The sequence below is a fragment of the Phaenicophaeus curvirostris genome, chromosome 1, assembly GCF_032191515.1.
Source record: "Phaenicophaeus curvirostris isolate KB17595 chromosome 1, BPBGC_Pcur_1.0, whole genome shotgun sequence".
Lineage (NCBI taxonomy): Eukaryota > Metazoa > Chordata > Aves > Cuculiformes > Cuculidae > Phaenicophaeus > Phaenicophaeus curvirostris.
Window position 1 is genome coordinate 163,235,425 of NC_091392.1, and position 23,050 is coordinate 163,258,474.

A 23,050-nucleotide genomic window follows, 5' to 3' on the forward strand; every position below is an offset into this window, starting at 1 on the left:
CAGCCAGAGTGCTCGGCTGTGAACACAAGTGCCAACAAACAATTAACAAACCAGGATCCCTGGTAGCTAAGACATTTTTAATAGTTTTTTTTTTCATTAGTCAAACACATGAATTTAATACAGCTGAACAGACTTTTCTTTAGATTACAGGGGGGGAATGAATGTAAGAATGCTCATTTGAAACATGGTTAACACTTTTTTGGTTGCTTATGACTGGACTTAGATGGAAAACCAGATATCCTGAGATGTTAATATTTCTTAAATGTAATAAATAAAATCAAGCCTATCTTTGAGTGTAAGCCTCTTCCTTTCAGTAATGGGTTTGTGCGGCTGGTGTTTTTGTGGGATTGGGAATGTTTGTACAGTGATGTGGCATGGGACAACTGGTGTTCAATACTTTAATCACTCTGCTGTTTGGGTAGTGTATGTTTTTAGGGCTGCCGGGAGCCAGCCAAACACCAGAAGAGCTGTGTCAGGAGTTACAGTGTGGCAGCAAGAGTACTTGGGAAATAGGAATTCACCCTTAGCATGTGATGTCAGTAGAAATAATCAGCTGTGAAGGCGACTTTACTGTTGGCTGCAGCTCTTCCTGTCAGTGTGGCCAGGCTTCAGGCAGTTCCTGAGATAGCAATTCCATAACTCCTGTATCGAGGTTGCAGCTCAAGCTGTGAGCGTGCCTTGTTGTCAATTAAAAAGATCCTGCAGTCAGCCTAGAGGAACAGAAATACCTGGGAGGTGGATTCCAGGGTAAGTCGGCCTGTATGGAGTAGAGGGGTGTGGGGTGGCTGCTGGCTGTGCCGCGGGGAGGTACTGCTGTGATGCTGTTGGAGCTTCTGGAACAGGGATGGAGGCCTGGTCCATGGACGCTGTACTAGAATACTGTGAACTCCGAACACACAGATATCCAGAGGAGACTGAGCGGAGGGGGGGATGTCTTGAAATATGTGGAGGGGTGTTAGAAGAAAGGGAAAAAAAATACTCCATCTGGAAGGGATGGAACAAATAAGGGACCTGGAAGTTGCAGCAGGAGGATTTATGGCAACTTTCTAATGACAAGGATAGTTAAGCTCTAAATGGGCCTTGCTTGGTCTATGTAATAATTAATGTTCACCTGTAAATTGGATTGGAAAGAGGTCGTTCTGCCTTGATGTAGGACTCTGGAAATACAGGGTGCTTTTTTTCTACCCCATGAAAGGAAACTGGCTTCCTTCCAGGGCACCAGTGGGTTTGGGCTGAGGAGCGGGAAAAAAACATCTGCCTTGTAGCCTCCTCACATCCCAGTGCAGAGAGAGAGGGTGGATGCAGATTGGGACTGGAGTGTGATTATCCAGGAGAGGGAGGGTTAAATGGATACAGGTGGGTACTGGAGTGGGATTATTGCAGGGAAAGAGGGTTGAATGATGCAGATCGGGATTGGAGCATGTTTGGAACAGGGTGCCCAGGGAGGTGATTGAGTCACCATCGCTGGTGGTGTTTAAAAGGTGGGTAGATGAGGTGCTTGGGGACATGATTTAGTAGTAGACAGGTACAGTTGGAGTCTATGATCTCGAAGGTCTTTTCCAACCTAGGGATTCTATGATTCTATGACCTGGGAGAAGAAACGAACACCTACGTCGCTACAATCTCTTTTCAAGCAGTCTTAGACAGGTGATGATGAGGTGTCCCCTTCGCCTCCTTTTCTCCAGGCTAAACAGTCTCAGTTCCCTCAGCCGTTCCTAATAAGACTTATTCTCCAGCCCCTAGAATGACCTAGATGAAACTTAATTCTACTTTAGCTTAAAATCGAAAATATTCCGCTTTTTGTGATAATAACTGCTTCTCGTGTCACCCCGCTCGTCCCCGCGGGACGCGCACGCTGTGCCCATAGCAACCCCTCTGCGGCGCCGGGGGAGGAGGAGGAGGAATAGAAGGAGGAGGAGGACGAGGAGGACGAGGCAGGCTCTCTGCGGTCCCCTGGCTGCTGTGCGGGGCCGCCTCCCCTCACTGCCAGTGAGACAGGTTCGCTACTTCTTCCCCTTTCCCTTCCCTGGCGGGGCTGGGGCAGCAGGGCTTGGGAAAGCTCCGGCTTGACCGACGGATTCTCCCCTTAATCATCGAGTGGTTTGGGTTGGAAGGGACCTTAAAGACCACCCAGTTCCACCCCCCTGCCGTGGGCAGGGACACCTTTCACTGCTTCAGGCTGCTCCAAGCCTCATCAACCTGATCTTGAACACCTCCAGGCATGGGACATCCACGGCTTCTCTGAGCAACCCGTGCCAGTGCCTCCCCACCCTCGCAGGAAAAAAATGCTTCCTAATATCTCATCTAAATATCCCCTCTTTCAGCTTAAAACCATTCCCTATTATCCTATCCCTGTACTCTCTGACAGAGAGCCCCTCCCCTACTTCCCTGGAGCTCCCTTTAAGTACTGGAAGGCTGCTATAAGGGGACCTTCCCTTCTCCAGGCTGAACAAGCCCAGGTCTCTCAGCCTGTCCTTGTATGGGAGGTGCTCCAGCCCTTGGATCATCTTCATGGCCTCCTCTGGACTCGCTCTAACAGATCCACGTCCTTCATGTGCTGAGGACTCCAGAACTGAACACACGGCTCCAGGTGAGGTCTCACAAAAGCAGGAGTCCCAGGGGATTTTGCAGGACATGGTGCTCGTGTGTAACTGAAGCTGTGTTGTGCAAGGCAGGGGTACAGCCTGCTGAGATGGGGAAGGTGGAAGTAGAGGGATGCACATCAGCAAGATCAAGCGTGTCTTAGAGCATGGGGTGTATTAGTGTCAGTGTGGATCATGGAAGCAGCTTCAGCCTTCTTTTCCTCTCTGTGGAAACACAAAATCTACCTGAGCACTATTATGTTGCTACGGTTTACATGAAAATGTGCAGTGGTAAATGATGAAGGCTGTTTTTCATCATGTTTAATGTTTTGGGTTTTTTTTTACACTTATCACAAACTTATCATGCAACCTCTCATTTACTTTCTTTAATATTTTGATATTTATATTGCATAACAATTGTAACTACTACTACCATCTGTTCTTCACAGGCAGAGAAGCTGAGGAACTAACACCTTAAAATTATTCTCACTGCACAACAGCAGCCCACCCCTTCAAGACTTCTCCTAACAGCGTGATATCTGATGAAACAGTGTTAGTGCATTTGGTACTGGCATGATAGCTACTCTAGAAGACGATTACTAACTATTTTATGTTCCTCTCATGCTTGACTATCTGAAGTGAGCCCCTCAGTCATTAGATATACTTAGAATCATAGAATCATTAAGGTTGGAAAAGACCTCTTAAGATCATTCAATCCAACCATCAGCCTAACACCATTGTGACTACTAAACTCTCAAAGTGCTATGGCTACATGTTTTTTGAACCCTCCCAGGGATGGGGACTATACCAGTTCCCTCGACAGCCTTGTCCAGTGTTTCACCACTCTTTCAGTAAAGAAATTTTTCCTAATGTTCTATCTAAACTCCCCTGGTGCAGCTTGAGGGAGTTTCCTATCATCCCATCCCTTGTTACTTGGGAGAAGAAACCAACCTCCACCTGGCTCCAGCCTCCTTTCTGGGGGCTGCGGAGAGCGATAAGGCATCCCCTCAGCCTCCTCTTTTCCAAACTAGACAACCCCAGGCCCCTCAGCTGCTCCACATAGCCCCTGTGCTCCAGACCCTTCCCCAGCTCGATTGCCCTTCTTTGGACATGCTCCAGCCCCTCAAAGCCTTCCTCGGAGTGAGTGGCACAAAATGCAACATAGGATTCAAGGTGTGGTGAGATGCAGCTTACATCACCTATTTCTGTTTACAAGTTTTGGCAAGGTAGCACGATATTGCAAGTGGGGTTTGGATATGTAACGCCTGTTGTTTCCAGTTGTGTAGTTAATTGGTGGGAAGGTCTGAAGGAGAGCACGTGTTATTTGATCCCATGGCCTTGTGATGGAGGTTTTTTTTCTTGAGTCTACTGCTTCAACATGCAGAGTTTGATTCTGTGCCACTGAGGTCAGTGAAAATGTTATTGACTATAGTTGGAGCAAAATATCAGACTGCTAAGGGTGAGCTGTGACAGCAGTGGCTTAGTTCTAGCAAGAAAACAACACAGGGTGCCTAACATATGATTATAGAAGTTTCCAGGGAGACCCTATAGCAGCCATCCAGTACTTAAAGGGAAAAAATAGTAAAGCTGGGGAGGGGCTCTTATCAGGGAGTTCACGGATAGGATGAGGGGAAATGGTATTAAGCAGACACTGGGGAGATTTAGATTAGATATTAGGAAGGAATTTTTTCTTGCAAGGGTAGTGAGGCACAGGCACAGGCTGCCTAGAGAAGTGGTGGATGCCCCATCCCCAGAGGTGTTCAAGGCCAGGATGGACAAGCCTTTGAGCCACCTGATCCAGTGGAAGGTGTCCCTGCCCGTGACAGGGAGGTTGGAACTGGAAGATCTTTAAGGTCCCTCCTAACCCAAACAATTCTGTGATTCTATGGTATAAAGAATTACATTTCTGCAGCAGCTTTAATTTTGACATCAACTTGGCCTGAAACTGGTATGTGTAGCTTATTCAAGAGCAATTACATAATATGCTCACCTGGTGAAGCCTCTGGTGCTCTGCAGCACGGTACACAGCGCTGTGCCAAGTTCTTGGGTGGCAGCAGCAGGTGTATGGCCTTGTGGAGCACCTGGGAAGTGATGACTGAGAGCTTGTTTGCCTAAGTGAGAAGCCTGCCTGATGGGATACTTAAAAATGTGATAAATGGAAGAGTTTGTGATGCCTGCAGTCTCGGAAGAGAGCCAACATTGGAGTGAAACTGCTCCAGAATTTGCATACACAGATGGGCCTAGCTCTTCTTCCCGTTCTTGCTATGCTTTCTGTCAACTTTCTTCTGGGTCTTTTTTAGGCCCTCTTCTGGGGCTGGAGGGGGCATGGCTGTCTCCGTGTTTTCCCCTCACCACAAGAAGGATGTTGAGGCTCTGGAGTGAGTCCAGAGAAGAGCAACAAAGCTGGTGAGGGGGCTGGAGAACAGGCCTTATGAGGAGCGGCTGAGAGAGCTGGGGTTGTTTAGCCTGGAGAAGAGGAGGCTGAGGGGAGACCTCGTTGCTCTCTACAACTACCTGAAAGGAGGTTGTGGAGAGGAGGGTGCTGGCCTCTTCTCCCAAGTGACAGGGGACAGGACAAGAGGGAATGGCCTCAAGCTCCGCCAGGGGAGGTTCAGGCTGGACATTAGGAAAAAATTTTTCATGGAAAGAGTCATTGGGCACTGGAACAGGCTGCCCAGGGAGGTGGTTGAGTCACCTTCCCTGGAGGTGTTTAAAGGACGGGTGGACAAGGTGCTAAGGGGCATGGTTTAGCGATTGATAGGAATGGTTGGACTTGATGATCCGGTGGGTATTTTCCAACCTGGTGATTCTATGATTCTATGATATTGCTCTGTTTCTGACCAAAAAACAAAAAAAAGGATTCTTGTTGATTCGAATCTCAGTCTCACAGGTTACTCCAAACATTTTGGTTGGTTCCTGTGAAGTTGATACTCTGATGCTTCTTTGATTCATCACTTATTTCCTACCTTCTAAACCTTGCTGAACTGGCTAATCAACTTTTATTATTCCTTGCTAGATGTCAAGAAGAAGCAAAACTATACTAGTGTACATGAGGCTGTGAGAGCTGGTGATGTGGAACAGCTTGCGTCAATGATAAAAAATGGAGCCGGTATTAATGAGGTGGATTTAGTCCACAAATTCACACCATTGCACTGTGCTGCACACTCTGGAAGTCTGGAGGTAAAACATCATGCTAGCGTTCAGACACTTCAAGGTTTTATAGGTTAATGTTTTCCTTCTTTGGGAGAGGCTGGATGCAAAACTACTCGCTTTGGTCAAAGTTAATCAATAATCTCCAGTTTTCTCATTAAATATATGCACCTGGAGCAGAAGTACAGGGTTTCTTTTTGCCTTTCCAAAGGCCCAAGCAGTTCATAGAGTCAGCACTGCCAGATTTTACAAAATCAGTGATTTCCTTACACTGAGCAGCGTGCCCTACATCCTTCCTTCCAGACTCATGACTTTCTTTTATCCCTATTGTGTTTTGTGTTTCTCTTGGGACACCTAGAAAATCCTGTAGAATGTATAAAATGTTCTGAAGGTGATTGAAACGGGTGAGAAGTGATGTGAAAACATGTTCATTTTATTTACCAGTGTCCTGTCCCATGCCTCGTTCTCTATGGAAATAGTCCTAATGCATATTATTTTAATAAAGGAAAAAATTAAATATTGATAGAGAAATCAGCGGGTGCTTTCCTGAATGTTTAGAGCCTCCAGGAGGATGGAACTGCTGTATTCAGCCAAACATTCACCTTCTTGTTGCAGCCTCTTTGTACAATTTAACCTTGAAGCAAAGAGGCCAAGAATAATCATGTAAAAATTCATGTCCCAAGGGGAGGAGCAAAAAGTTCTTGCTAAACTCAAGAAATAAGTGCAGTGCTGTTACTGTACTGGAATTTACAGAAACGATCAAGAAAATGTGAAATGTTGTCAGCCCTGAAAACAGATTGCTTACTCACCCTTTTCTGCCTCTATCAATTCTGCTATTTTTCATTCAACTCTCCTACTTTGCAATCAGTTTATTAGACTCTATCGGATTTTCTGTCATCTATTTGTTGCTTGGTGGAAAAAGTGGAGGAACCAGAGCTGTAGGTTAGCCTAAAAGAAAATAATTAATCATGATAATATATAGTAAAATGTTTTAACTGGTCTTCTAGCCTTTTTTTATTTTTTGATAATCCATAAAACTTCCCATCGAAAGCAATAATATCTGCTAGGTAAAGGTGAATAAAGCAAAACTAGGCTGCTGAAGGATGAGAAGAGAGATATATACCCAAGAAGCGTAATAAATTAAATGAGGCTTTGAATTTGGTTCATGGCATTTTTCCTGCCAGTAATTTTAGCTGTAATTTACGGGAGCATGTTTGTGTTGTTTTTTTCCAATGCTTTTACCTTCTGAGTACCCTCACAGATTACATTTTAAATCTGGAACAGTAAAATTGAGAAACCATACCATAAAATCAGTGCTGTGGCCTGAACTGGTAGGTTATTTGTGCTTCTTGTACCCTTGGGTGAAACCTGGAAATTATAACTTACCTGTAAATTCCTAATGCACAAATGTCTGGCTGAGGTGTGCTCCAAGTGTTATACTTCTGCTATGGAGTATTTGATACTGTTTTGAAAATTGGCAAATTGTAGTGAAAATGTGCCTCAGGTACATGATAAGAACAGTTAAATAAACTCCTTGGTTTTGGTTGGGCAGTGCCTTCACTGGTTGCTTTGGCATGGAGCTGACCCAGCACGTGTCACTGTTGGAGGCTGGACAGCAGCTCACATCGCAGCTATCCGAGGTCAGGATGTTTGCATGCAGGTATGTGTGAATATTCACTCTGAAATGAAAGCAAGTAGGGGCAGATTTCTACTTTGGAGAATTTCATTGCAAAGATCCGCCAAGAGAGTTTCGAATGGAGCTATGAGTATTTCATCTTGATGTCTTCACATCTGGTATCATAGAATCACAGTATGGTTTGGCTTGGAAGGCACCATAAAGGTCATTGAGTTCCAACCCCCCTGCCACGGGCAGGGGCATCTTCCACTGGATCAGGTTGCTTAAAGCCTCATCCAACCTGGCCTTGAACACCTCCAGGGATGGGGCAATGTATTCCAGCGCCTCACTACCCTCACAGTAAACAGTTTCTTCCCAATATCTAATCTAAATCTCCCCTCTTCTAGTTTAAAACTATTCATCCTTATCCTATCCCTGCACTCCCGGAGAAAGATTCCCTCCCCATCTTTCCCCTTTAACTACGGAAAAGCTGCTGTAAGGTCTCCCTGGCACCGAGTCACTCTTGTGAGAACCAGTGCATTCATTTGTGCTCTCTGTGCAGACAGATTTATTTTGTGTAGTGTCATTGCTTTGAGGTTAGCTCAGTGTTACCCTGCTGATTGTCTCAAGACATCTCGCTAGACAGTGTTCAGTTTTTTCAGGTTATGAACTAAACAACTGTTTCTTTTAGGCTTTGTTAAGAAATGGTACAAGTGCAGAAGCTCAAGATGATCGTGGGTGTACTCCGTCCCACTTGGCTGCAACCCACGGGCAGTCTTACACCCTGCAAACGTTGCTGCGAAGTGGAGCGGTGAGGGGCTTTCAACCACAGTGCCGAAGACTGGTGTCTTTCCAAACAAACCTTTCCCTAACTTAAATTGAAGTGTAGGACTGTAGATTAATTAATGTCCATAGGTTTTTGTTCATGATTTTATTTTTATTGTAATTTTACAGTTTTTAATTGTAAGATAGGTTAGAGGAATGATCCAAAAACCTAGAGAATCAATGACATGTGTAAACCACATTCCTATGAGGATCTCATTGAATGAAGATCAGGTAGTGTGGTGGTTGGGATTTTTTACAGTTCTACAAACCTTCTGTAGTAAAGGAGATGTAAACTTAAACCCAACAAACAGGTGCATATTTAAGGAACAATGGCCAATGCAGGGATAAAAGTATGTCTAAAAATTCACCTTTTGTATCTGTATCATTTAAACAAAGCGAAGAACCGAGAATCTTGAAACAGGAACTGTGTACATGGCATGAACTTTGAAAAAAGCTGCTTGATTTGATTTAAATAATTTAAGACAGTGATTCCTATTTATAAAATTTGTCTTGTAGCTAAGATTCATAAATGAATGAATTAACCTGGTGCTTTTGTTTTAGAATGTAAATGTTTCAGACAGGAACGACTGGAAGCCTGTTCATTATGCTGCTTTTCATGGTCGCTTGGGGTGTTTGCAGCTTCTTGTTAGGTGGGGAGCATGCACAGATGAGGTGGATAACAGTGGAAACCTTCCAGGTACATCACGATAAATCATTCCAGTTTTCACATTTATTTTACAGCTGTGTGGTATGTGAAAATTGTCACACATTGTAGGTCTTGCACACCAGCAGCATTTGCTGTTTGGTTCCATGCAGCTAACATAGTTATTACATTTTTATAATGATGGTGAAATTCAGAAATTCTGAAGTATTTGTCTTGGGGGATAGTATCCTACTCTGCTCCTGCTGCTGCTGTCAGGGATCAGGACTCCACATGCTGGCACAGGGAGTGGGTCAGCCTGGCTGAGAGTACAGGATACGGAGGCAGCCTCTCCTTTGCATGGGATGGAGTGCACGTGCTGATGGGGTCACAGGAGGAGAAGAGTAGGTGGAGGAGCAGGCAGTTTCAACTGCTATCTGCTCCTTTCTGAATTTACAGCAGACTTTAACGGCTGCATGAGTGTGATTGGATTCTGGTATATTTGTATGCAGGATTTTGTATCCCACTATTTCTGAACTGATTTGGTAAAACCCTTGTTCTAATTTACCTGTGGTTTATTCATCATGATTTCTGGTATACTGGTATTTTTGTATTATGTGTAACCTGCACTGTGTTTATAATCATAAGCGTAGTCAATTTAGCACAAGATTGGGCAGTGTTTATTCCTTGCTCTTCATAGTTTCCCCAGTGTCCTTCTGCCTTTATATCCTCTGGAAGTTGAATCATTGAATTATAGGATCATGGAATCATTAAGGTTGGAAAAGACCTCTAAGATCATAAAGTTCAACTATCAGCCCAATGCCACCGTGCCTACTCAACCATACCCAGAAGTGCCAGAGCCACATGTTTTTTGAACCCCTCCAGGAATGGTGACTCCACCACTTCGCTGGGCAGCCTGTTCCAGTGTTTCCCCACTCTTTCAGTAAAGAAATTTTTCATGATATCCAGTCTAAACCTCCCCTGGTGCTACTTGAGTCCATTTCCTCTCTTCCTGTCACTTGTTACTTGGGAGAAGAGACCAACACCCACCTCACTACAACCTCCTTTCAGGTCCCCTGTGATCTCATTGCATCCTTTCCCTTGTAGCATTTTCCTACTTACGGTTTGTTGCATTATTTGTTCCAAATAGCACATTTTTTTCCTCTATAACTTGAAAAGGGTTATCTTTTTAAATCCCTTCTTAAAATCTTTTACCCTCCATTAAGCACCACTTACTTAGTAAACTGCTGTCTGGGTTCTGTTTCGCAAACCTCAGTCTTGTTAAAGGACATGAGGCTCTTGAATCCCAGCAGGATACCTGGTGTATTAGCAATAAGTGGTATAGATCTGTTAGAGTGAATCCAGAGGAGGCCATGAAGATGATCCGAGGGCTGGAATATCTTCCATATGAGGACAAGCTGAGAGGTTGGGGTTGTTCAGCCTGGAGAAGAGAAGGCTGTGGGAAGACCTTGTAGCAGCCTTCCAGTACTGAAAGGGGGCCGAAGGAAAGCTGTGGAGGATATCTTCATCAGGGAGTGTAGCATGAGGGGGAACAGTTTTGAGCTGAAAGGGGGAGATTTAGATGAGATACTAGGAAGAAATTATTTCCTTTGAGGGTGGGGAGGCACTGGCATAGGTTGTCCAGAGAAATCACAGATGCACCATGTCTGGAGGTGTTCAAGACCAGGTTGGATGAGGCTTTGAGCACCCTGATCCAGTGGAAGGTGGTAGGGTGTTGGAACTGGATGATCTTCAAGGTTCCTTCTAGACCAAACCATTCTATGATTCTATAGTAGGCATTTATTTGGCAAATTCTTCCCATTTGTGGGACTTAAGAGTATGAATAATTTCAAACTAAGGAGGGTGCGTTTGTACCTCTTAGTTTGTTATAGACCCAACACTCTAGTTGTATTAAATAACTAAACCTCAACATAGCTTAAAGGATGTGTGGGGAGCCATTTGACCCTTGCATGGCAGTAGTCACTGCCGTGCTTGAAGTGGAGCAGCTCCTGTACACAGAAAGTCTCTGTAGCAGTTGAAGAAAAAAAATGTATAATAGAAGTCCTGTGTATTTCCTGAAATGAAACAGCCTCAGGTTACGCCAGGGGAAGTTTAGATTGGATATTAGAAAAAAATTTCTTTACTGAAACAGTGATAAAGCACAGGAAGAGGCTGTCCAGAGAAGTGGTAAATTCTCCATCCCTGGAGGTGTTAAAAAATCATGTAATGATGGCACTTTGGGACATGGCTTAATAGACAGAGTAGTGTTGGGCTGATGGTTGGACTGGATAATCTTAGAGGTTTCTTTACAACCTTAATGATTCAATAATTCTGTGATTCTATGAATAGAAGCCTCTGTCATGGGATGTACCTTCAAATACTTCACCCACTAAAGTGATTGTCACTGTCCTCACTTTATAGCTGGGGTAACTGAGGGCGTGCTGCAACCTGCTTGTGTGGGGACTAAAGCAGAAATGGCCTTGGCTCCTAATCAAGGGCTGCCCTCGCTGACTCTGTAATGAGCGTCTCTAGGACAGTGAAGTAAGTCAGCTGCCGAGGAGTGAAACTCAAGTTCATGGGGAAGATGAGATCCCAGTGATGCACTCTCCCACCTAGTTCTCAGTGGTCTCTTGGCAGTGTTGCAGTGTTCAGCTTTGTCAAGGAATCTTCTTTGCAGATTCTATCCTTGACTCTTTTGCATAGAGCTGGATTCTGTCCTGGACAGGAGCTGAGCATACCCCATCCACCTGAGCCCACTCTGTCTTCTTGTGCAGTGTTTGAGGGCTCAAGCTCTGGTAGCCGAGCTAGATCTAACTGGTGGTGAGAGCAGTGAGAGCACTGCTTTCTTGGTAGGCAGCACTGCTCTGCTCTAACCTGCTTTCTTCTGCTTTGTGCTGTAGCTCATCTGGCAGCAGCAGAAGGACACTTGCACTGCTTTAAGTTCTTGGTCAGTAAAATGGCCAGTATCATGCACGCACTGAAAGCCAGAAATGACCATGGAGAGACTCCAAGGGACTTGGCTGAACGGTTCTATAAAGATAATATTCTGCAATATATTGACAGTGTGGAAAAAGAGGGGGAGCATCCAGAGACACAGGAAGGTGAGTACGGATCAAGATACTCCTTGAAGAGGCATCGTGATTCTATAGGAATGCTTGATTCTGAAAACGAGCAGAAGTATAACATTTAAATTACCAGAATAAGTAAGAGCTGTTCCTTTCAGTACTTACTACACTTACTGATACCTAAAGACTGGAATGCTTAGTACGATTTTATAAGAGTTGTAGGCTTATCCATTATTGAAATAAAACTTGTCACACTATGTTGCACTATGAATACTCTACTTTTTCCAGGCATGGACTGGACTGCCTGCTAGTCTTTTTACATTATATATGTATGTATATGTGTCAGGACTCCTTGTCTATAAAAACCTAGAAAAATCAAATTGTGTGTATGGGTAGTTTTCAAGCAACAAGTAAAATAATTTATATATTTGGTTTGACTATGGAATTCTAAACAGGCAAATGGCTCCAGTTGCCACTAGTAATACAACATCAACTGTAAAACAAAGGTGTGCTTGTTACTTCAGATTTATGAAGTTAATCTCTTAACTGTACAAATGCCTGTAGCCATAACCAAGACATATTTAGTCAAGTCCATGATGAACAGTGCAAATTATGCAGCTACATGTTAACTAATTAAGGGGGCATTAACCTCTCTAACTACTGCTATGAAGTGCCCTTGCAGAAGTTGCTGTGAGAGAGGCAAGCAGTGAGAGACAAATACAAGCATGTTTAGTGGAATTTCTGGCACCTGTTTGGAAACATCTGCATTTCATTTTCAGCTTTAGCTTTCCCAGCCCACTGCGCTGCTTTCAAAGGGGACTTATTAGAGCTTAGAAGATTAGTGAGAAGTGGAGTAATCAATATTAATGAGCGGGATGATAAGGGATCCACTCTCATGCACAAAGGTTGGTAATTATGATCTCTGTTTCAGCTTGTTACTGTTTGTTGCTGACTTGTTTACTTAGTTTTTCAAGTGGCTGCCCATCAGATAAACTTCCTTGAAACACTGTCTCACTTCCTGAGGGCGTTATAGGGCAACCCAGAAAACTTATTTTGTGATGTATATGTGTGTAGGCATCACTTTAAAAACAAAATAATCAAGCTGAAGTAAAGAAGGAAGAGTTTAAAGAGAAAAACAACATCTAAACTGAAAATTAAATGTGCTTTCTTTATCAGGAGAGATGTGGCTTCTAGAAACATTGGCTAGCTAAGGCCTAAGAATGATCTGTATTGTGGCCTGGGTATTTTTTTACTGAATATATGAGCACTGTAGAAGTGTGCTGTAAAAATCACATCAAAGTGTTTTGGTAGGACACTGTGAAGGATGTAAACTGATATCTAACACCTTGGTATGTGTGGAGTGCTGGCATTACAGAAAAACGGTCCTCCGGTGTTTGGGCGTTTCATAGTCAAGTCTGAAAAAACAGGAGAGGAAAGAAAGAGGGAGGTGTTTTTATACTATGCTTTTAACACTATTATTTCCTGCATTTTTTTTTGTATAGATATAAATCGTAGAAGTTTAAAAAACATGATTACAGATCTCATTATAAAAATTAATATGTATTGATTTAAAAAGCGTTATCTACATTCTTTCCCACCCTCTTTCCTTGGAAAGGTGCTAACCTATAATTGTTTCATCCCCAATCTTTACACGCATGCTTGGTGTTATGGGAAAGTACTGCAGCTGATTGTAATTTCATTTCCTTATCTTAGTAAGAATACAAGTATGGCAAACATCCAAAGCCATCAAGAGATGGATTTATTCTTCCTTAAGAAAAAAGGCTTACAGATTTCAGTTCAACATGCCAGATCCCATCTTCCATCTGTGAGACATCATCATTCCTGGCACCATGTGGTAGGAGCAGTAGCTGTGCCAGATCATGTGATGAGACAAAGTTCTTGTGTTTGGTTGCAGCTGAGAAGTGTTGTCTTGAATGTCTGGCCCAAGACATGATACACCTAGAGCTCTTACACAAAGCCCTGGCTTCTCTCCTTCTTGAGACAGCACCACATACCACAGACTGGGGCAACCAACTGTGTCTAACACGTAGGAGTCCAAAGCCAGAGAGAGGTGACGGTGCTCTGCTGAAAATCTGGTCTTGCTATGAGAGTGTGTGAGCAGCAGTTATTTGTGAGTCTGGGCAAGTTTAGTTTAACTCATGTTAAGGAAGAGTTGTTAGAAAATGCCTGGAACTAGGAAGAGTCACCACGTTGCATGATCTTTCCCAAAACTGCATGTACCTGCGTGGCTTGAGCATCTTTAAATACAGGCTTCTCTTGAAATAGTGTCTCCTGGTGTCTTAATGAACCCCATCTCTGGCATGTCAGATAATGAGAAGACAAGGACATTTTTGGCTTGAAACACTTCAGTTACACACATCTGACTGCTGTGCACCTTCCTTCCCTCAGCTGCCGTACACGGGCATATCCATTGCTTACAGTGGCTGATTGAAATGGGAGCTGACTGTCACATTACAAATGATGCTGGAGAGACTCCAAAGGATGTGGCCAAGAGGTAGCAGTGCATATCCTGTAGCTCTGTCATTTATTGACTTCCTATTTATATATTGATATCATTTAAGCTGAAAGAGGGGAGATTTAGATTAGATATTAAGAAGATATTTTTTACTCTGAAGGTGGTGAGGCACTGACACAGGTTGCCCAGAGAAGCTGTGGATGCCCCATCCCTGGAGGTGTTCAAGGTCAAGTTGGATGAGGCTTTGAGCAACCTGATGCAGTGGAAGGTGTCTCTGCCAGGTGTTTGGAACTGGCAAATCTTTAAGGTCCGTTATAACTGAAACAATTTGTGAAGGAAAAGACGTATCTAATGAGTGAGTCACTGTCATAAGATAAGGCAAAGCTCATACACTCAGCATACCACAAATCAGCAGATTAGCTGCTCATAGTTTGTGTACCCGTGCTCCCTTTAATCCTGACACCCCCTACAATAAATGGCAATTTGAAGAGTTTCAGAGATTTTCTATCCCATGCAGGGAATGTGGCTACTTTTTTCCAGATGGTGGGGGATATTTCAATGTAAGTTACCTGTTCTCTGTGCAGATTTGCCCAGTCATCAGCCGTAGAACTTCTGACTCAAAGAACTGGAGACAGTAACTCTAGTGAAGAAGAACTTGACGCAAGCAACATAAAGTTTTTTGAAAGTCATGGTGTGGAAGGGAGTACAGATAGCAAAGAAGATTTAACCCTGGATAAAGCAGAGAAAAGGAATGCACGCAGTAAGCACTGTCTTTCCATCGCTCCTTATTTGAAGAAGCTGGGCTTAAGACATTGTAGTCTTAGTTTCATGGTTTCTGCCAACTGCTGCACCATTTTTTGTTGTAAGATGAGGTAGTTGACAGGGTGTCTGTGCCACTGTGCATTCCAACAAACTGTGGAAAATGAGAAAGCATAGAATGTTGTGGTTTATCCCCAGCCTCAATCGGCAGCCAAATGTGAGCAGTTGGGCTCTGAATTCCCCTCCCCACCCCACAGGGAAAGAGGAAGGGGAAATGAGAAGAAAAAGACTTGTGGGTTGGAAACTAAAACAGCTTTAATGAAGCAATAACAATCATGAAAATACTATTAATAAGAAAATAATAAAACATATACAAATATACAGAATTTCCCCACTCCCACTCAATGACTATGTCCCTGCAGGTGCTGCAGTGTAGGCATGGGGGTAAAGGTCCTGGACTGGACTCAGTGGCAGCAGGGAGTGGGACTCAGGAACTGGATTCAGAAATGCATGGATTCAGAAGTGGGGCAAAAAGACAGATGTGATCCTTCAGTTTTATACTGAGAATGATGTATACACAATGGAATACACTGTTGGTCAGCTTGGGGTCAGCTGTCCTGTCTGCTCCTTCCTGCAGGTGCAACCCTTTTTTTGCTCCTTTCCCTTACGACATTCCATCAGGTTACGGATGGCTTTGGCCATAAGCAATGACCTTCTTGCATACCACTGCCATGTGTTACCACTTCTAGAGAGAAATCCTGTCTGAAAAACATGCAGTTAACTTTCAGAAAATGAAGTTACTCAGATGAGACTTAGCTGGAAAGCTAGAAAACTGATTCTCCATTAGTTCAAACCAGAATGGAGGGCAAACAGAACGTAATTGTTAACTCTGTTTGATTCCTTGTTATGATACCATGTTGGATTGCTACTTGGTTTTGGGATCTGTTTGTTGTGTGGGTGTCAGGTGTAGCTCAGTGTTTGCTGAGCAGTCTGATTTCCACTCTGTGCTTGTGAGTTTGTTTTCCAGACTACTGGGTTCTAGCATGACTGTCTTCTCCACACATTTTACATATCCAGAGAACTCTGTCTTACAGTAAGGGCCTATCGCAAGATTGAAGAACTTCAGCAACTTCTAGAAATTGCCTACAGCAACTACAGACAGCTGGGAGGAATAACTGAAGAGGAGAAGAAGATGAAAAAAGAAGAAAGGGAAGTTGAGAAGTAAGGTTAACTTGCCCTGATAATGTTTAACTCTGTGAGGCCCATTTTAAAGCCTTCTTTAAGTCTAACTTACATTCAAACTGTTTTGGCTGTTCTGTCCTTTCCACCTACCAACTTCAGCCAGGCCAAAAAGAAAGGAACTTCAGCAATTCGACCATTTCTAGACTTTCTCCCACTAGGATCAGCCCCACAGCACAACAAAAGTGTTTGATGACTCCACACTGCTTGTGCAAGATTATCTGTTTGGCCTTCGGGTTTTCCTGCAGCATATGTGCAGTAGGTCTGATAAGTCCTGGCTGTTTTGTTTGCATTGAATACACATATGCATTTTAATAAATCTTAAATAAGGCATTAGTCTTGTGAGGGGCTGGGATGGAAGTGCATATACAGGAGAAAATATACAATGACCTGCTACAGTTCTGTGTCAAGAGCAATATAATATCTAAGCTCAAGAAAGCATGAGTTCATATCCAGAACATAGAAAAAAAGATATCTAGGCAAACCATCCCTTGTACATGAAGTACTTCTCATTTCTGTCTCTGTTCTAAAGGGGTTCTGTTGGATTGGTCAGGTGATTTGATGTGCAGACTGTCCAAGTTTCAAATAAAAGCTCTTTTGCCTATCAAAGATGCGGAGCTTAAACACTAACGCAGTACCCAGAGACCACCCTATCTCCACCTCTACCTGTCAAAGATTCAGTTACCCCCTGTTCTCAACCTCTCTAGATAACCATGTCCACTGGATGTTTGGGCCACCCCAAACCACTGCCTTTATTTGTTCACCGAGAGGAGGCTGCATCTGGAGGACTTGTATGCCAGCAAAAAGACAGCAGACTTAGCAGTCTGTGTAGATCTGGAGCAAATAACAGATGTCACAGATTGGAACTAATTAGTTCATTTTACAACTGTAAATGAGGTCAGGATTTCTTTTGGTTCTAGATCACTCTTTAGCTCAGCCCAGGCTGAAAGTTCATCTTCCTTAACTCGATGTGTCTGCAGAGTAGATATCTGCATCCGAGTTGGTTACCTTGAGCTTCTTCTTAGAGAGGTGTAGGCAATTCCAGGGCATAGTTAGATGTGTACTTCAGGGTGAGTTTCATCACTTCTAGGAGCATCTCTCCTAGCTTCAAAGGAGGAGGGTGACCAGCTCAGATTTTGACATCTATGTTGGAAGGTCAGAGTGATCTGTTTGCAATGACGGAAAAGTTCCTATTGATTAATGGCAGAAATTAGAGTTCATTTTGGACCAAGCAGCTACTCAAAAGCTAGCAGTGCCTATTAGAAAGCTCTGATAAGACTCTTTAGGGGATTCTGCTTTCTGTGGCATGTGCGGCTAAACTAGAAAAACTGTGAGGATCTCTCTCACCTGTGGAGGCCAGAGAGCATTCCTAGCTCCATGCTGCCCTTTTGAAATGGAAATATGACTTCTCAGCTAACCTATCTACACTTCTTAAGGTACCTACATGTGGATAAAGCCCAGGATGCTTGTATTGTATGCCAGAAAACCACATTATTTAAAAAGATTAAATGACAAAACCATTTTGCTAGATGAAAAGTGGGAGGTGCCACTTGGAAAGGCCACTATAGGAGATTTTAAAGATTTCATAGAATCATAGAATGGTTTGGGTTGGAAGGAACCTTAAAGATCATCCAGTTCCAACTCCTCTGCCATGGACAGGGGCACCTCCCGCTGGATCAGGTTGCTCAAAGCCTCATCCAACCTGGCCTCAAACACCTCCAGGGTTGGTGCATTCATGACTTCTCTGTCCCCCTGCCTCCCCACCCTCACAGGAAAACATTTCTTCCTATTGTCTAATCTAAATCTACCCTCTTTCAGCTTAAAACCATTCCCCCTCATCCTATCCCTACATTCCCTGATATAAAGCCCCTCCCCAGGTTTCCTGGAGGCTCCTTTTACTGCTAGAAGGCTGCTATACGGTCTCCCTGGAGCCTTCTCTTCTCCAGGCTGAACAACCTCAACTCTCTCAGCCTGTCCTCATAAGGGAGGTGCTCCAGCCCTTGGATCATCTTCATGGCTCTCCTCTGGACTTGCTCTAAGAGCTCCATGTTCTTCCTGCTTGAGTCCAGGTTTTCTGGCTGTAAGAGGCTTGCTGTGCTAGCTTTGGGCTGCGTTTGATGTACTTCAGTCCGGGAAGTGCAGTAGCTCCTGCTGAGAGCTTTCCTGCTCTGCTGTTTGAATCCACAGGGCAGACATCTCCCTTTTCCTTTTCCCAGTATTCCATCTTTGTATCTATGCTAATTCATCCTGACACAGAGGAGAGCCGGCTCAACTCCAGATGACTCAGTTGCTGAGGTCAATTGCTGTTATGATAGGAATATGTGTGAATTATGTCTCAGCTAACCAGTTCCAGGAATCTCAATTAATTTAGGAGCCGTTGTGGGTGTGACTACTGAGATCTTGTACAGCCAGTGCTTCAGCTTCCCTTTAGTAAATGTCATGCAGGCTGTCATTTGAGTATGCCTCATCTGTGGACAAGCCAATCAATAAGAAGGATGCACCAGACGGAAATGAAAAAGATAGAATCCCAGTTTTATGCTTTTTTTTTTTTCCGGTTTCACACTAACTGTTTTCCCCCTTGGGCACTTCTCCCACAACTGGAGATGGAGCTGGGCTACAGCCAACCCAAGAGCCTTAGCGTCTGGCTCAGTGAGTGGGAAGGTATCTCCATCTCGTGGTCAGATCGCGCTGAGCACAGCTGTCAGGGGAGAAGGAAAACGAGCTGTTTAGGTCTGTGACACAGTGTGTTGAGCCAGGAGCAGACTGTAGCTCTGGCGTGAGGAATACGGCACTGCTTTCTGCTCTGACTGACCTGTTCCCTGGCAAAGGCACAGGACCAGGTGGAGTAGCCAGGCAAGGTTCAGGCTCTGTTTTTTTTCCTGTTGCTTTTGGCAGGGTTGTGAAGGAGCTGGACGCCCAGCTGGAGTACGAGCGAGTCAGGCGTGAGAAGCTGGAGAGCCAGCTGGATGAGTACCGTGCTGAGATAAGGCAACTTAGAGAGAGGTTGGAGAAAACCTGCATCTCCCCTACTCGCCCTATGGTGAGTGCCACACAGAATCCCCCCCAAGTCTGTGCAACAGGAGTTACTGCCCATTGTTGTGCATAGAATCATTAAGGTTGGAAAATACCTCTAAGATCATTGAGTTCAAATGTCAGCCCAGCACCACCATGCCTACTAAACCATGTCCTGAAGTGCCACATCTACACCTTCTGTGAACCCCTCCAGGGATGGTGACTCCACCACTTCCCTGGGCAGCCTCTTCCAGTGCTTCACCACTCTTTCAGTAAAGAAATTTTTCCTAATATCCAATCTAAACCTGCCCTAGTGCAACTTGAGGCCATTTCCTCTCGTCCTGTCACTTGTTACTTAGGAGAAGAGACCAACACCCACCTCACTACAACCTCCCTCCAGGTAGTAGAAAGTGATTAAGTCTCCTCTCAGCCTCCTCCAGGCTAAACGATCCCCGTTCCCTCAGCCGCTCCTCAAAGAGTTGTGCTCCAGAAACTTCACCAGCTTCCAAACCCTTGTACTTCCAGACTCTTCACCACTATTGCCCAATAGTGATAGGGAGGAATGTTTGGTGGATGCTCTAAGCAGGAAACAAGCACTTAGACCTCCATTTTGCTACCATTTAAGCTGTGTATTGATTTGGCCACCAAAACGTCTTCAGCATTCCAGGCACCTTGAGAGCAGAGGTGATGCCGGCCCTAGGCAGCTGAGAGCAGGGACTCTGTACTGCACTGTGCTGCACATCCTTAGTGAGGACAGAGGGACTGTTGTCCCAAAAATTTTAGCCGTTCTGTTGCCATCATCTGATCCCAGGCTAACATGGCGTGGCTGTGGGTGCAGTGTGGCCAGACAACATTCAGTTGCTGCAGCACAAAGCAGCAAGGCCTTCAGGGCTTTTTATGGTGCGTGTACAGGGTGCTGGCTTCACAGCTGACATTCAAACACATCCGTGTGTGCATGAGCAACACAATGGTCTAGCACAACCCTACTGCACCGTTCTTTCCATCTCCTTCTACCCCTCTTCCTTGCTTTCTTTCTCCTGTCCTCCCTTGCAGAAAAGTTCCTGAACTTTTTCTGCCTTTCTGTGCCTTTTTTCCTTTCCCTTGAGCCTGTGCCCATATTCCCTGCCAGGTATACAAGCTGTTATGCTCCTACAACTGTTTTGTTTCCCACTGTATCCTTGGGCCTGCTCTTTTTTCACAGAATCACAGAGGTTGGAAAAGACCTTTAAGATCATCAAGTCCAACCATAAGCCTCACACTGCCAACTCCACCACTAAACCATGTCTGTAAGCACCACAACTCTCCAGTGATGGGGACTCCACCACTGCCCTGGGCAGCCTTTTTCAGTGCTTGACAACCCTTTCCGCGAAGGAATATTTCCTAATATCTTCCTGTAGCACAACTTGAGGCCATTTCCTCTCATCCTATAACTTGTTACTTGGGAGAAAAGACGGACATCAGCCTGGCTCCAACTTCCCTTCAGGGAGCTTCAGAGGGAGATGAGGTCTCTCTTCACCCTCCTTTTCACCTCCTTTTCTTCCACACTCGCGAGACCCTCAGGCCAGCCAGGTGCCTCCGCCTTGGAAAGAAAAGCCACTTTTTGCTTCCACAGCTCACGTTAAGACATTACCCCTTCTACTCGCCAGGCAGGTTTAAAAATCTAGGCATATAGTGCCTATTTCAAGGGTGGAAGAGTGCATTAGTTAAGTCTTTCCACCAGTATCAACCTAAAAAACTCCAGTTGGGCATTAGATTTACTAGATGGGACTGGAAACATCTTCTGTTGAGGCAGATTTGTTTTCAAAAACTTGTGCTCTGACTGCTACAACCAAGGGGCCTTTTACATCTCACCCTGCTGTGTCTGTCATCTGTTACCCGGGGCCTGTGCTCTGCACTCGGCTTCAGTGGGAACACAATATTCTGTGGTTACTCAAAGCCATATATTTTTAAATCCTGAGCAGGTTTAAGCAGCTGTTCTTTAATGGCTGCAATGTCCCTTGTTCCAGGAAGCTGAGACCATCCCCAAGTCTTGCAAAGAGAAAAAGAAAGTGAAGAGGAAACCAGCCAGCAGCCTCGGACAGACACTTGTGAGACTGCGCTGAGGAACCAACCTCTGATGAGGTGCAGGTGGAAGGAGGAGGTAGAGTGGCAGCAGTGTACACAATGCAGAGTGTTTGCACAGCCCAGCTCCCCGGATGAATTGTGGATGAACTAGTTTTTTTGTTCTCTTGGATAGAAAATTTTTTTAAATCACAGTAGTACCAGTTTTTCTGTTAAAAAGTGCAGGAAGCCACCTCTCGCTGTCCAGGTAGGAGTTCAGCAACAGCTTTGCAAATCATAAGGTGACATTAAAAAGGCTGTGGCCACGTCATAGGATCTCCAAGGTTTGAGAAAAGAACACCAGCTATTAGGAGGAAAACAAGTAAAACACCTTGCCTCCTAAAATAATTAGGTAGGACCTTCCATGTGGAACTGGGATAGTCTCTGGGAGAACTTCTTCGCTCTAGATGGGTGCCAGGCCCCTCGATAGTCATCTTCAAGTCATTCCTAAATAAGCCAGGAAGTGATTCCTTTGTGAGGTGCCAGGTGAACTGGAGTGGAGGCCTTTGGGTCTATCTCGGGGCTGAAGTATTCACTAGATTATGGGGCTGAAATATAGGTTATGGGTTAGAAATGGCACATTTCCTGACCTCCATGCCTAAAGGCGTGTCATGACTTCACATATAAAGATTTTTCTCTTGTCTGTGTGCTACTGTGACATTATTTTCCCTTTGGAACCCCCATTGTGCACAATTTTTTGAGTTTTGATTTCAATTAAGAAATCCTTGCAGTTTAAGATTATTGTTTGAGTCCTGAGCTGTTCTCTCCTTGGTTCCCAAAGGAAACTTAATCTCCAAGACTGTCAAAGGCGCTGAAAAGTGGTTTTGTGTGCCCTGACTGAGGGAGAGGCATGTGGAGCCAACGGCATAAGCCTTGTACCAGAGCTAGAGAAAAGAAATCCCGTCATCAGAGCCCACTTCAGTGTGTGTGGGGTGATGGTGGTGAGCACTTGCAGCACATGAGCAATATCTTACATCACCACTGGGGCTAAACCCTCATGCAGAAACAGTGCAAGAGAGTACCCTGAGTTATTCTGCATCCAGAGAAGGGCACTGAAACTGAGTAAGGGTCTGGAGCATAGGGTCTGGAGGAGGCTGAGGGGAGACCTCATCGCTCTCTCCAACTCCTGGAAAGAAGGCTAGAGCCAGGCTTGGGTTCGGTTCTGCTCCCAAGTAACAAGGGATAAGATGAGAGGAAATGGCCTCAAGTTGCACCAGAAGCAGTTTAGGCTGAATATTAGGAAAAGTTCTTTAACCAAAAGGGTTGCCAAGAACTGGATGAGGCTGCCCAGGGCAGTGGCGGATTCTCCGTCCCTGGAAGGATTTAAAATCTGTGTGGATGTGTACATAGGAACATGGTTTAGTGATGGGCTCGCCAGTGTTGGGTTAATGACTAGACTTGATCATAAAGTTCTTTTCCAATCCAGAAGATTCTCTGATTCCTCAGAAATGGTTATAGCTTACAAGGAGATGAATTTGTACATGCAACAGTTAAAACAGACACAAACAGCTGCTGGGCTGCCAAGATCTTTGCTGCTGGCATCCACGCCCATTGGGCAAACACACAGACCACAGGAACAGCAGCTGC

General features: G+C 44.5%; 1 protein-coding gene across 2 annotated transcripts; it reads left to right on the forward strand.

Annotated features, from left to right (window-relative positions):
• The first annotated feature begins 2,467 nt into the window (after positions 1–2,467).
• ANKRD42 (ankyrin repeat domain 42) lies at positions 2,468–22,006 on the forward strand. 2 transcript variants are annotated; one of them, XM_069879865.1, is made up of 12 exons: positions 2,468–2,590; positions 5,599–5,762; positions 7,285–7,392; positions 8,039–8,158; positions 8,734–8,869; positions 11,713–11,913; positions 12,657–12,782; positions 14,287–14,392; positions 14,938–15,113; positions 16,207–16,333; positions 19,247–19,391; positions 21,370–22,006. In XM_069879865.1, exons 1-12 carry the CDS (start codon positions 2,512–2,514, stop codon positions 21,463–21,465), a joined length of 1,584 nt encoding a protein of 527 aa, XP_069735966.1. In that variant the 5' UTR covers positions 2,468–2,511; the 3' UTR covers positions 21,466–22,006. The 2 variants fall into 2 exon arrangements, with proteins under 2 accessions (XP_069735966.1, XP_069735975.1); XM_069879874.1 differs by lacking the exon at positions 2,468–2,590 and having other exon boundaries at positions 5,658–5,762; positions 7,285–7,372.
• The last annotated feature ends 1,044 nt before the right edge of the window (positions 22,007–23,050 follow it).

What these genes read in the sequence shown, in the direction of transcription:
- ANKRD42 (XM_069879865.1), top strand. Translation starts at nt 2,512, where the DNA reads ATGGCCTCCTCTGGACTCGCTCTAACAGATCCACGTCCTTCATGTGCT. An exon ending in CGTTGCTGCGAAGTGGAGCG is followed by an intron (nt 8,159 to 8,733) that starts GTGAGGGGCTTT and finishes CTTTTGTTTTAG; the next exon opens with AATGTAAATGTTTCAGACAG. An exon ending in TAACAGTGGAAACCTTCCAG is followed by an intron (nt 8,870 to 11,712) that starts GTACATCACGAT and finishes TTTGTGCTGTAG; the next exon opens with CTCATCTGGCAGCAGCAGAA.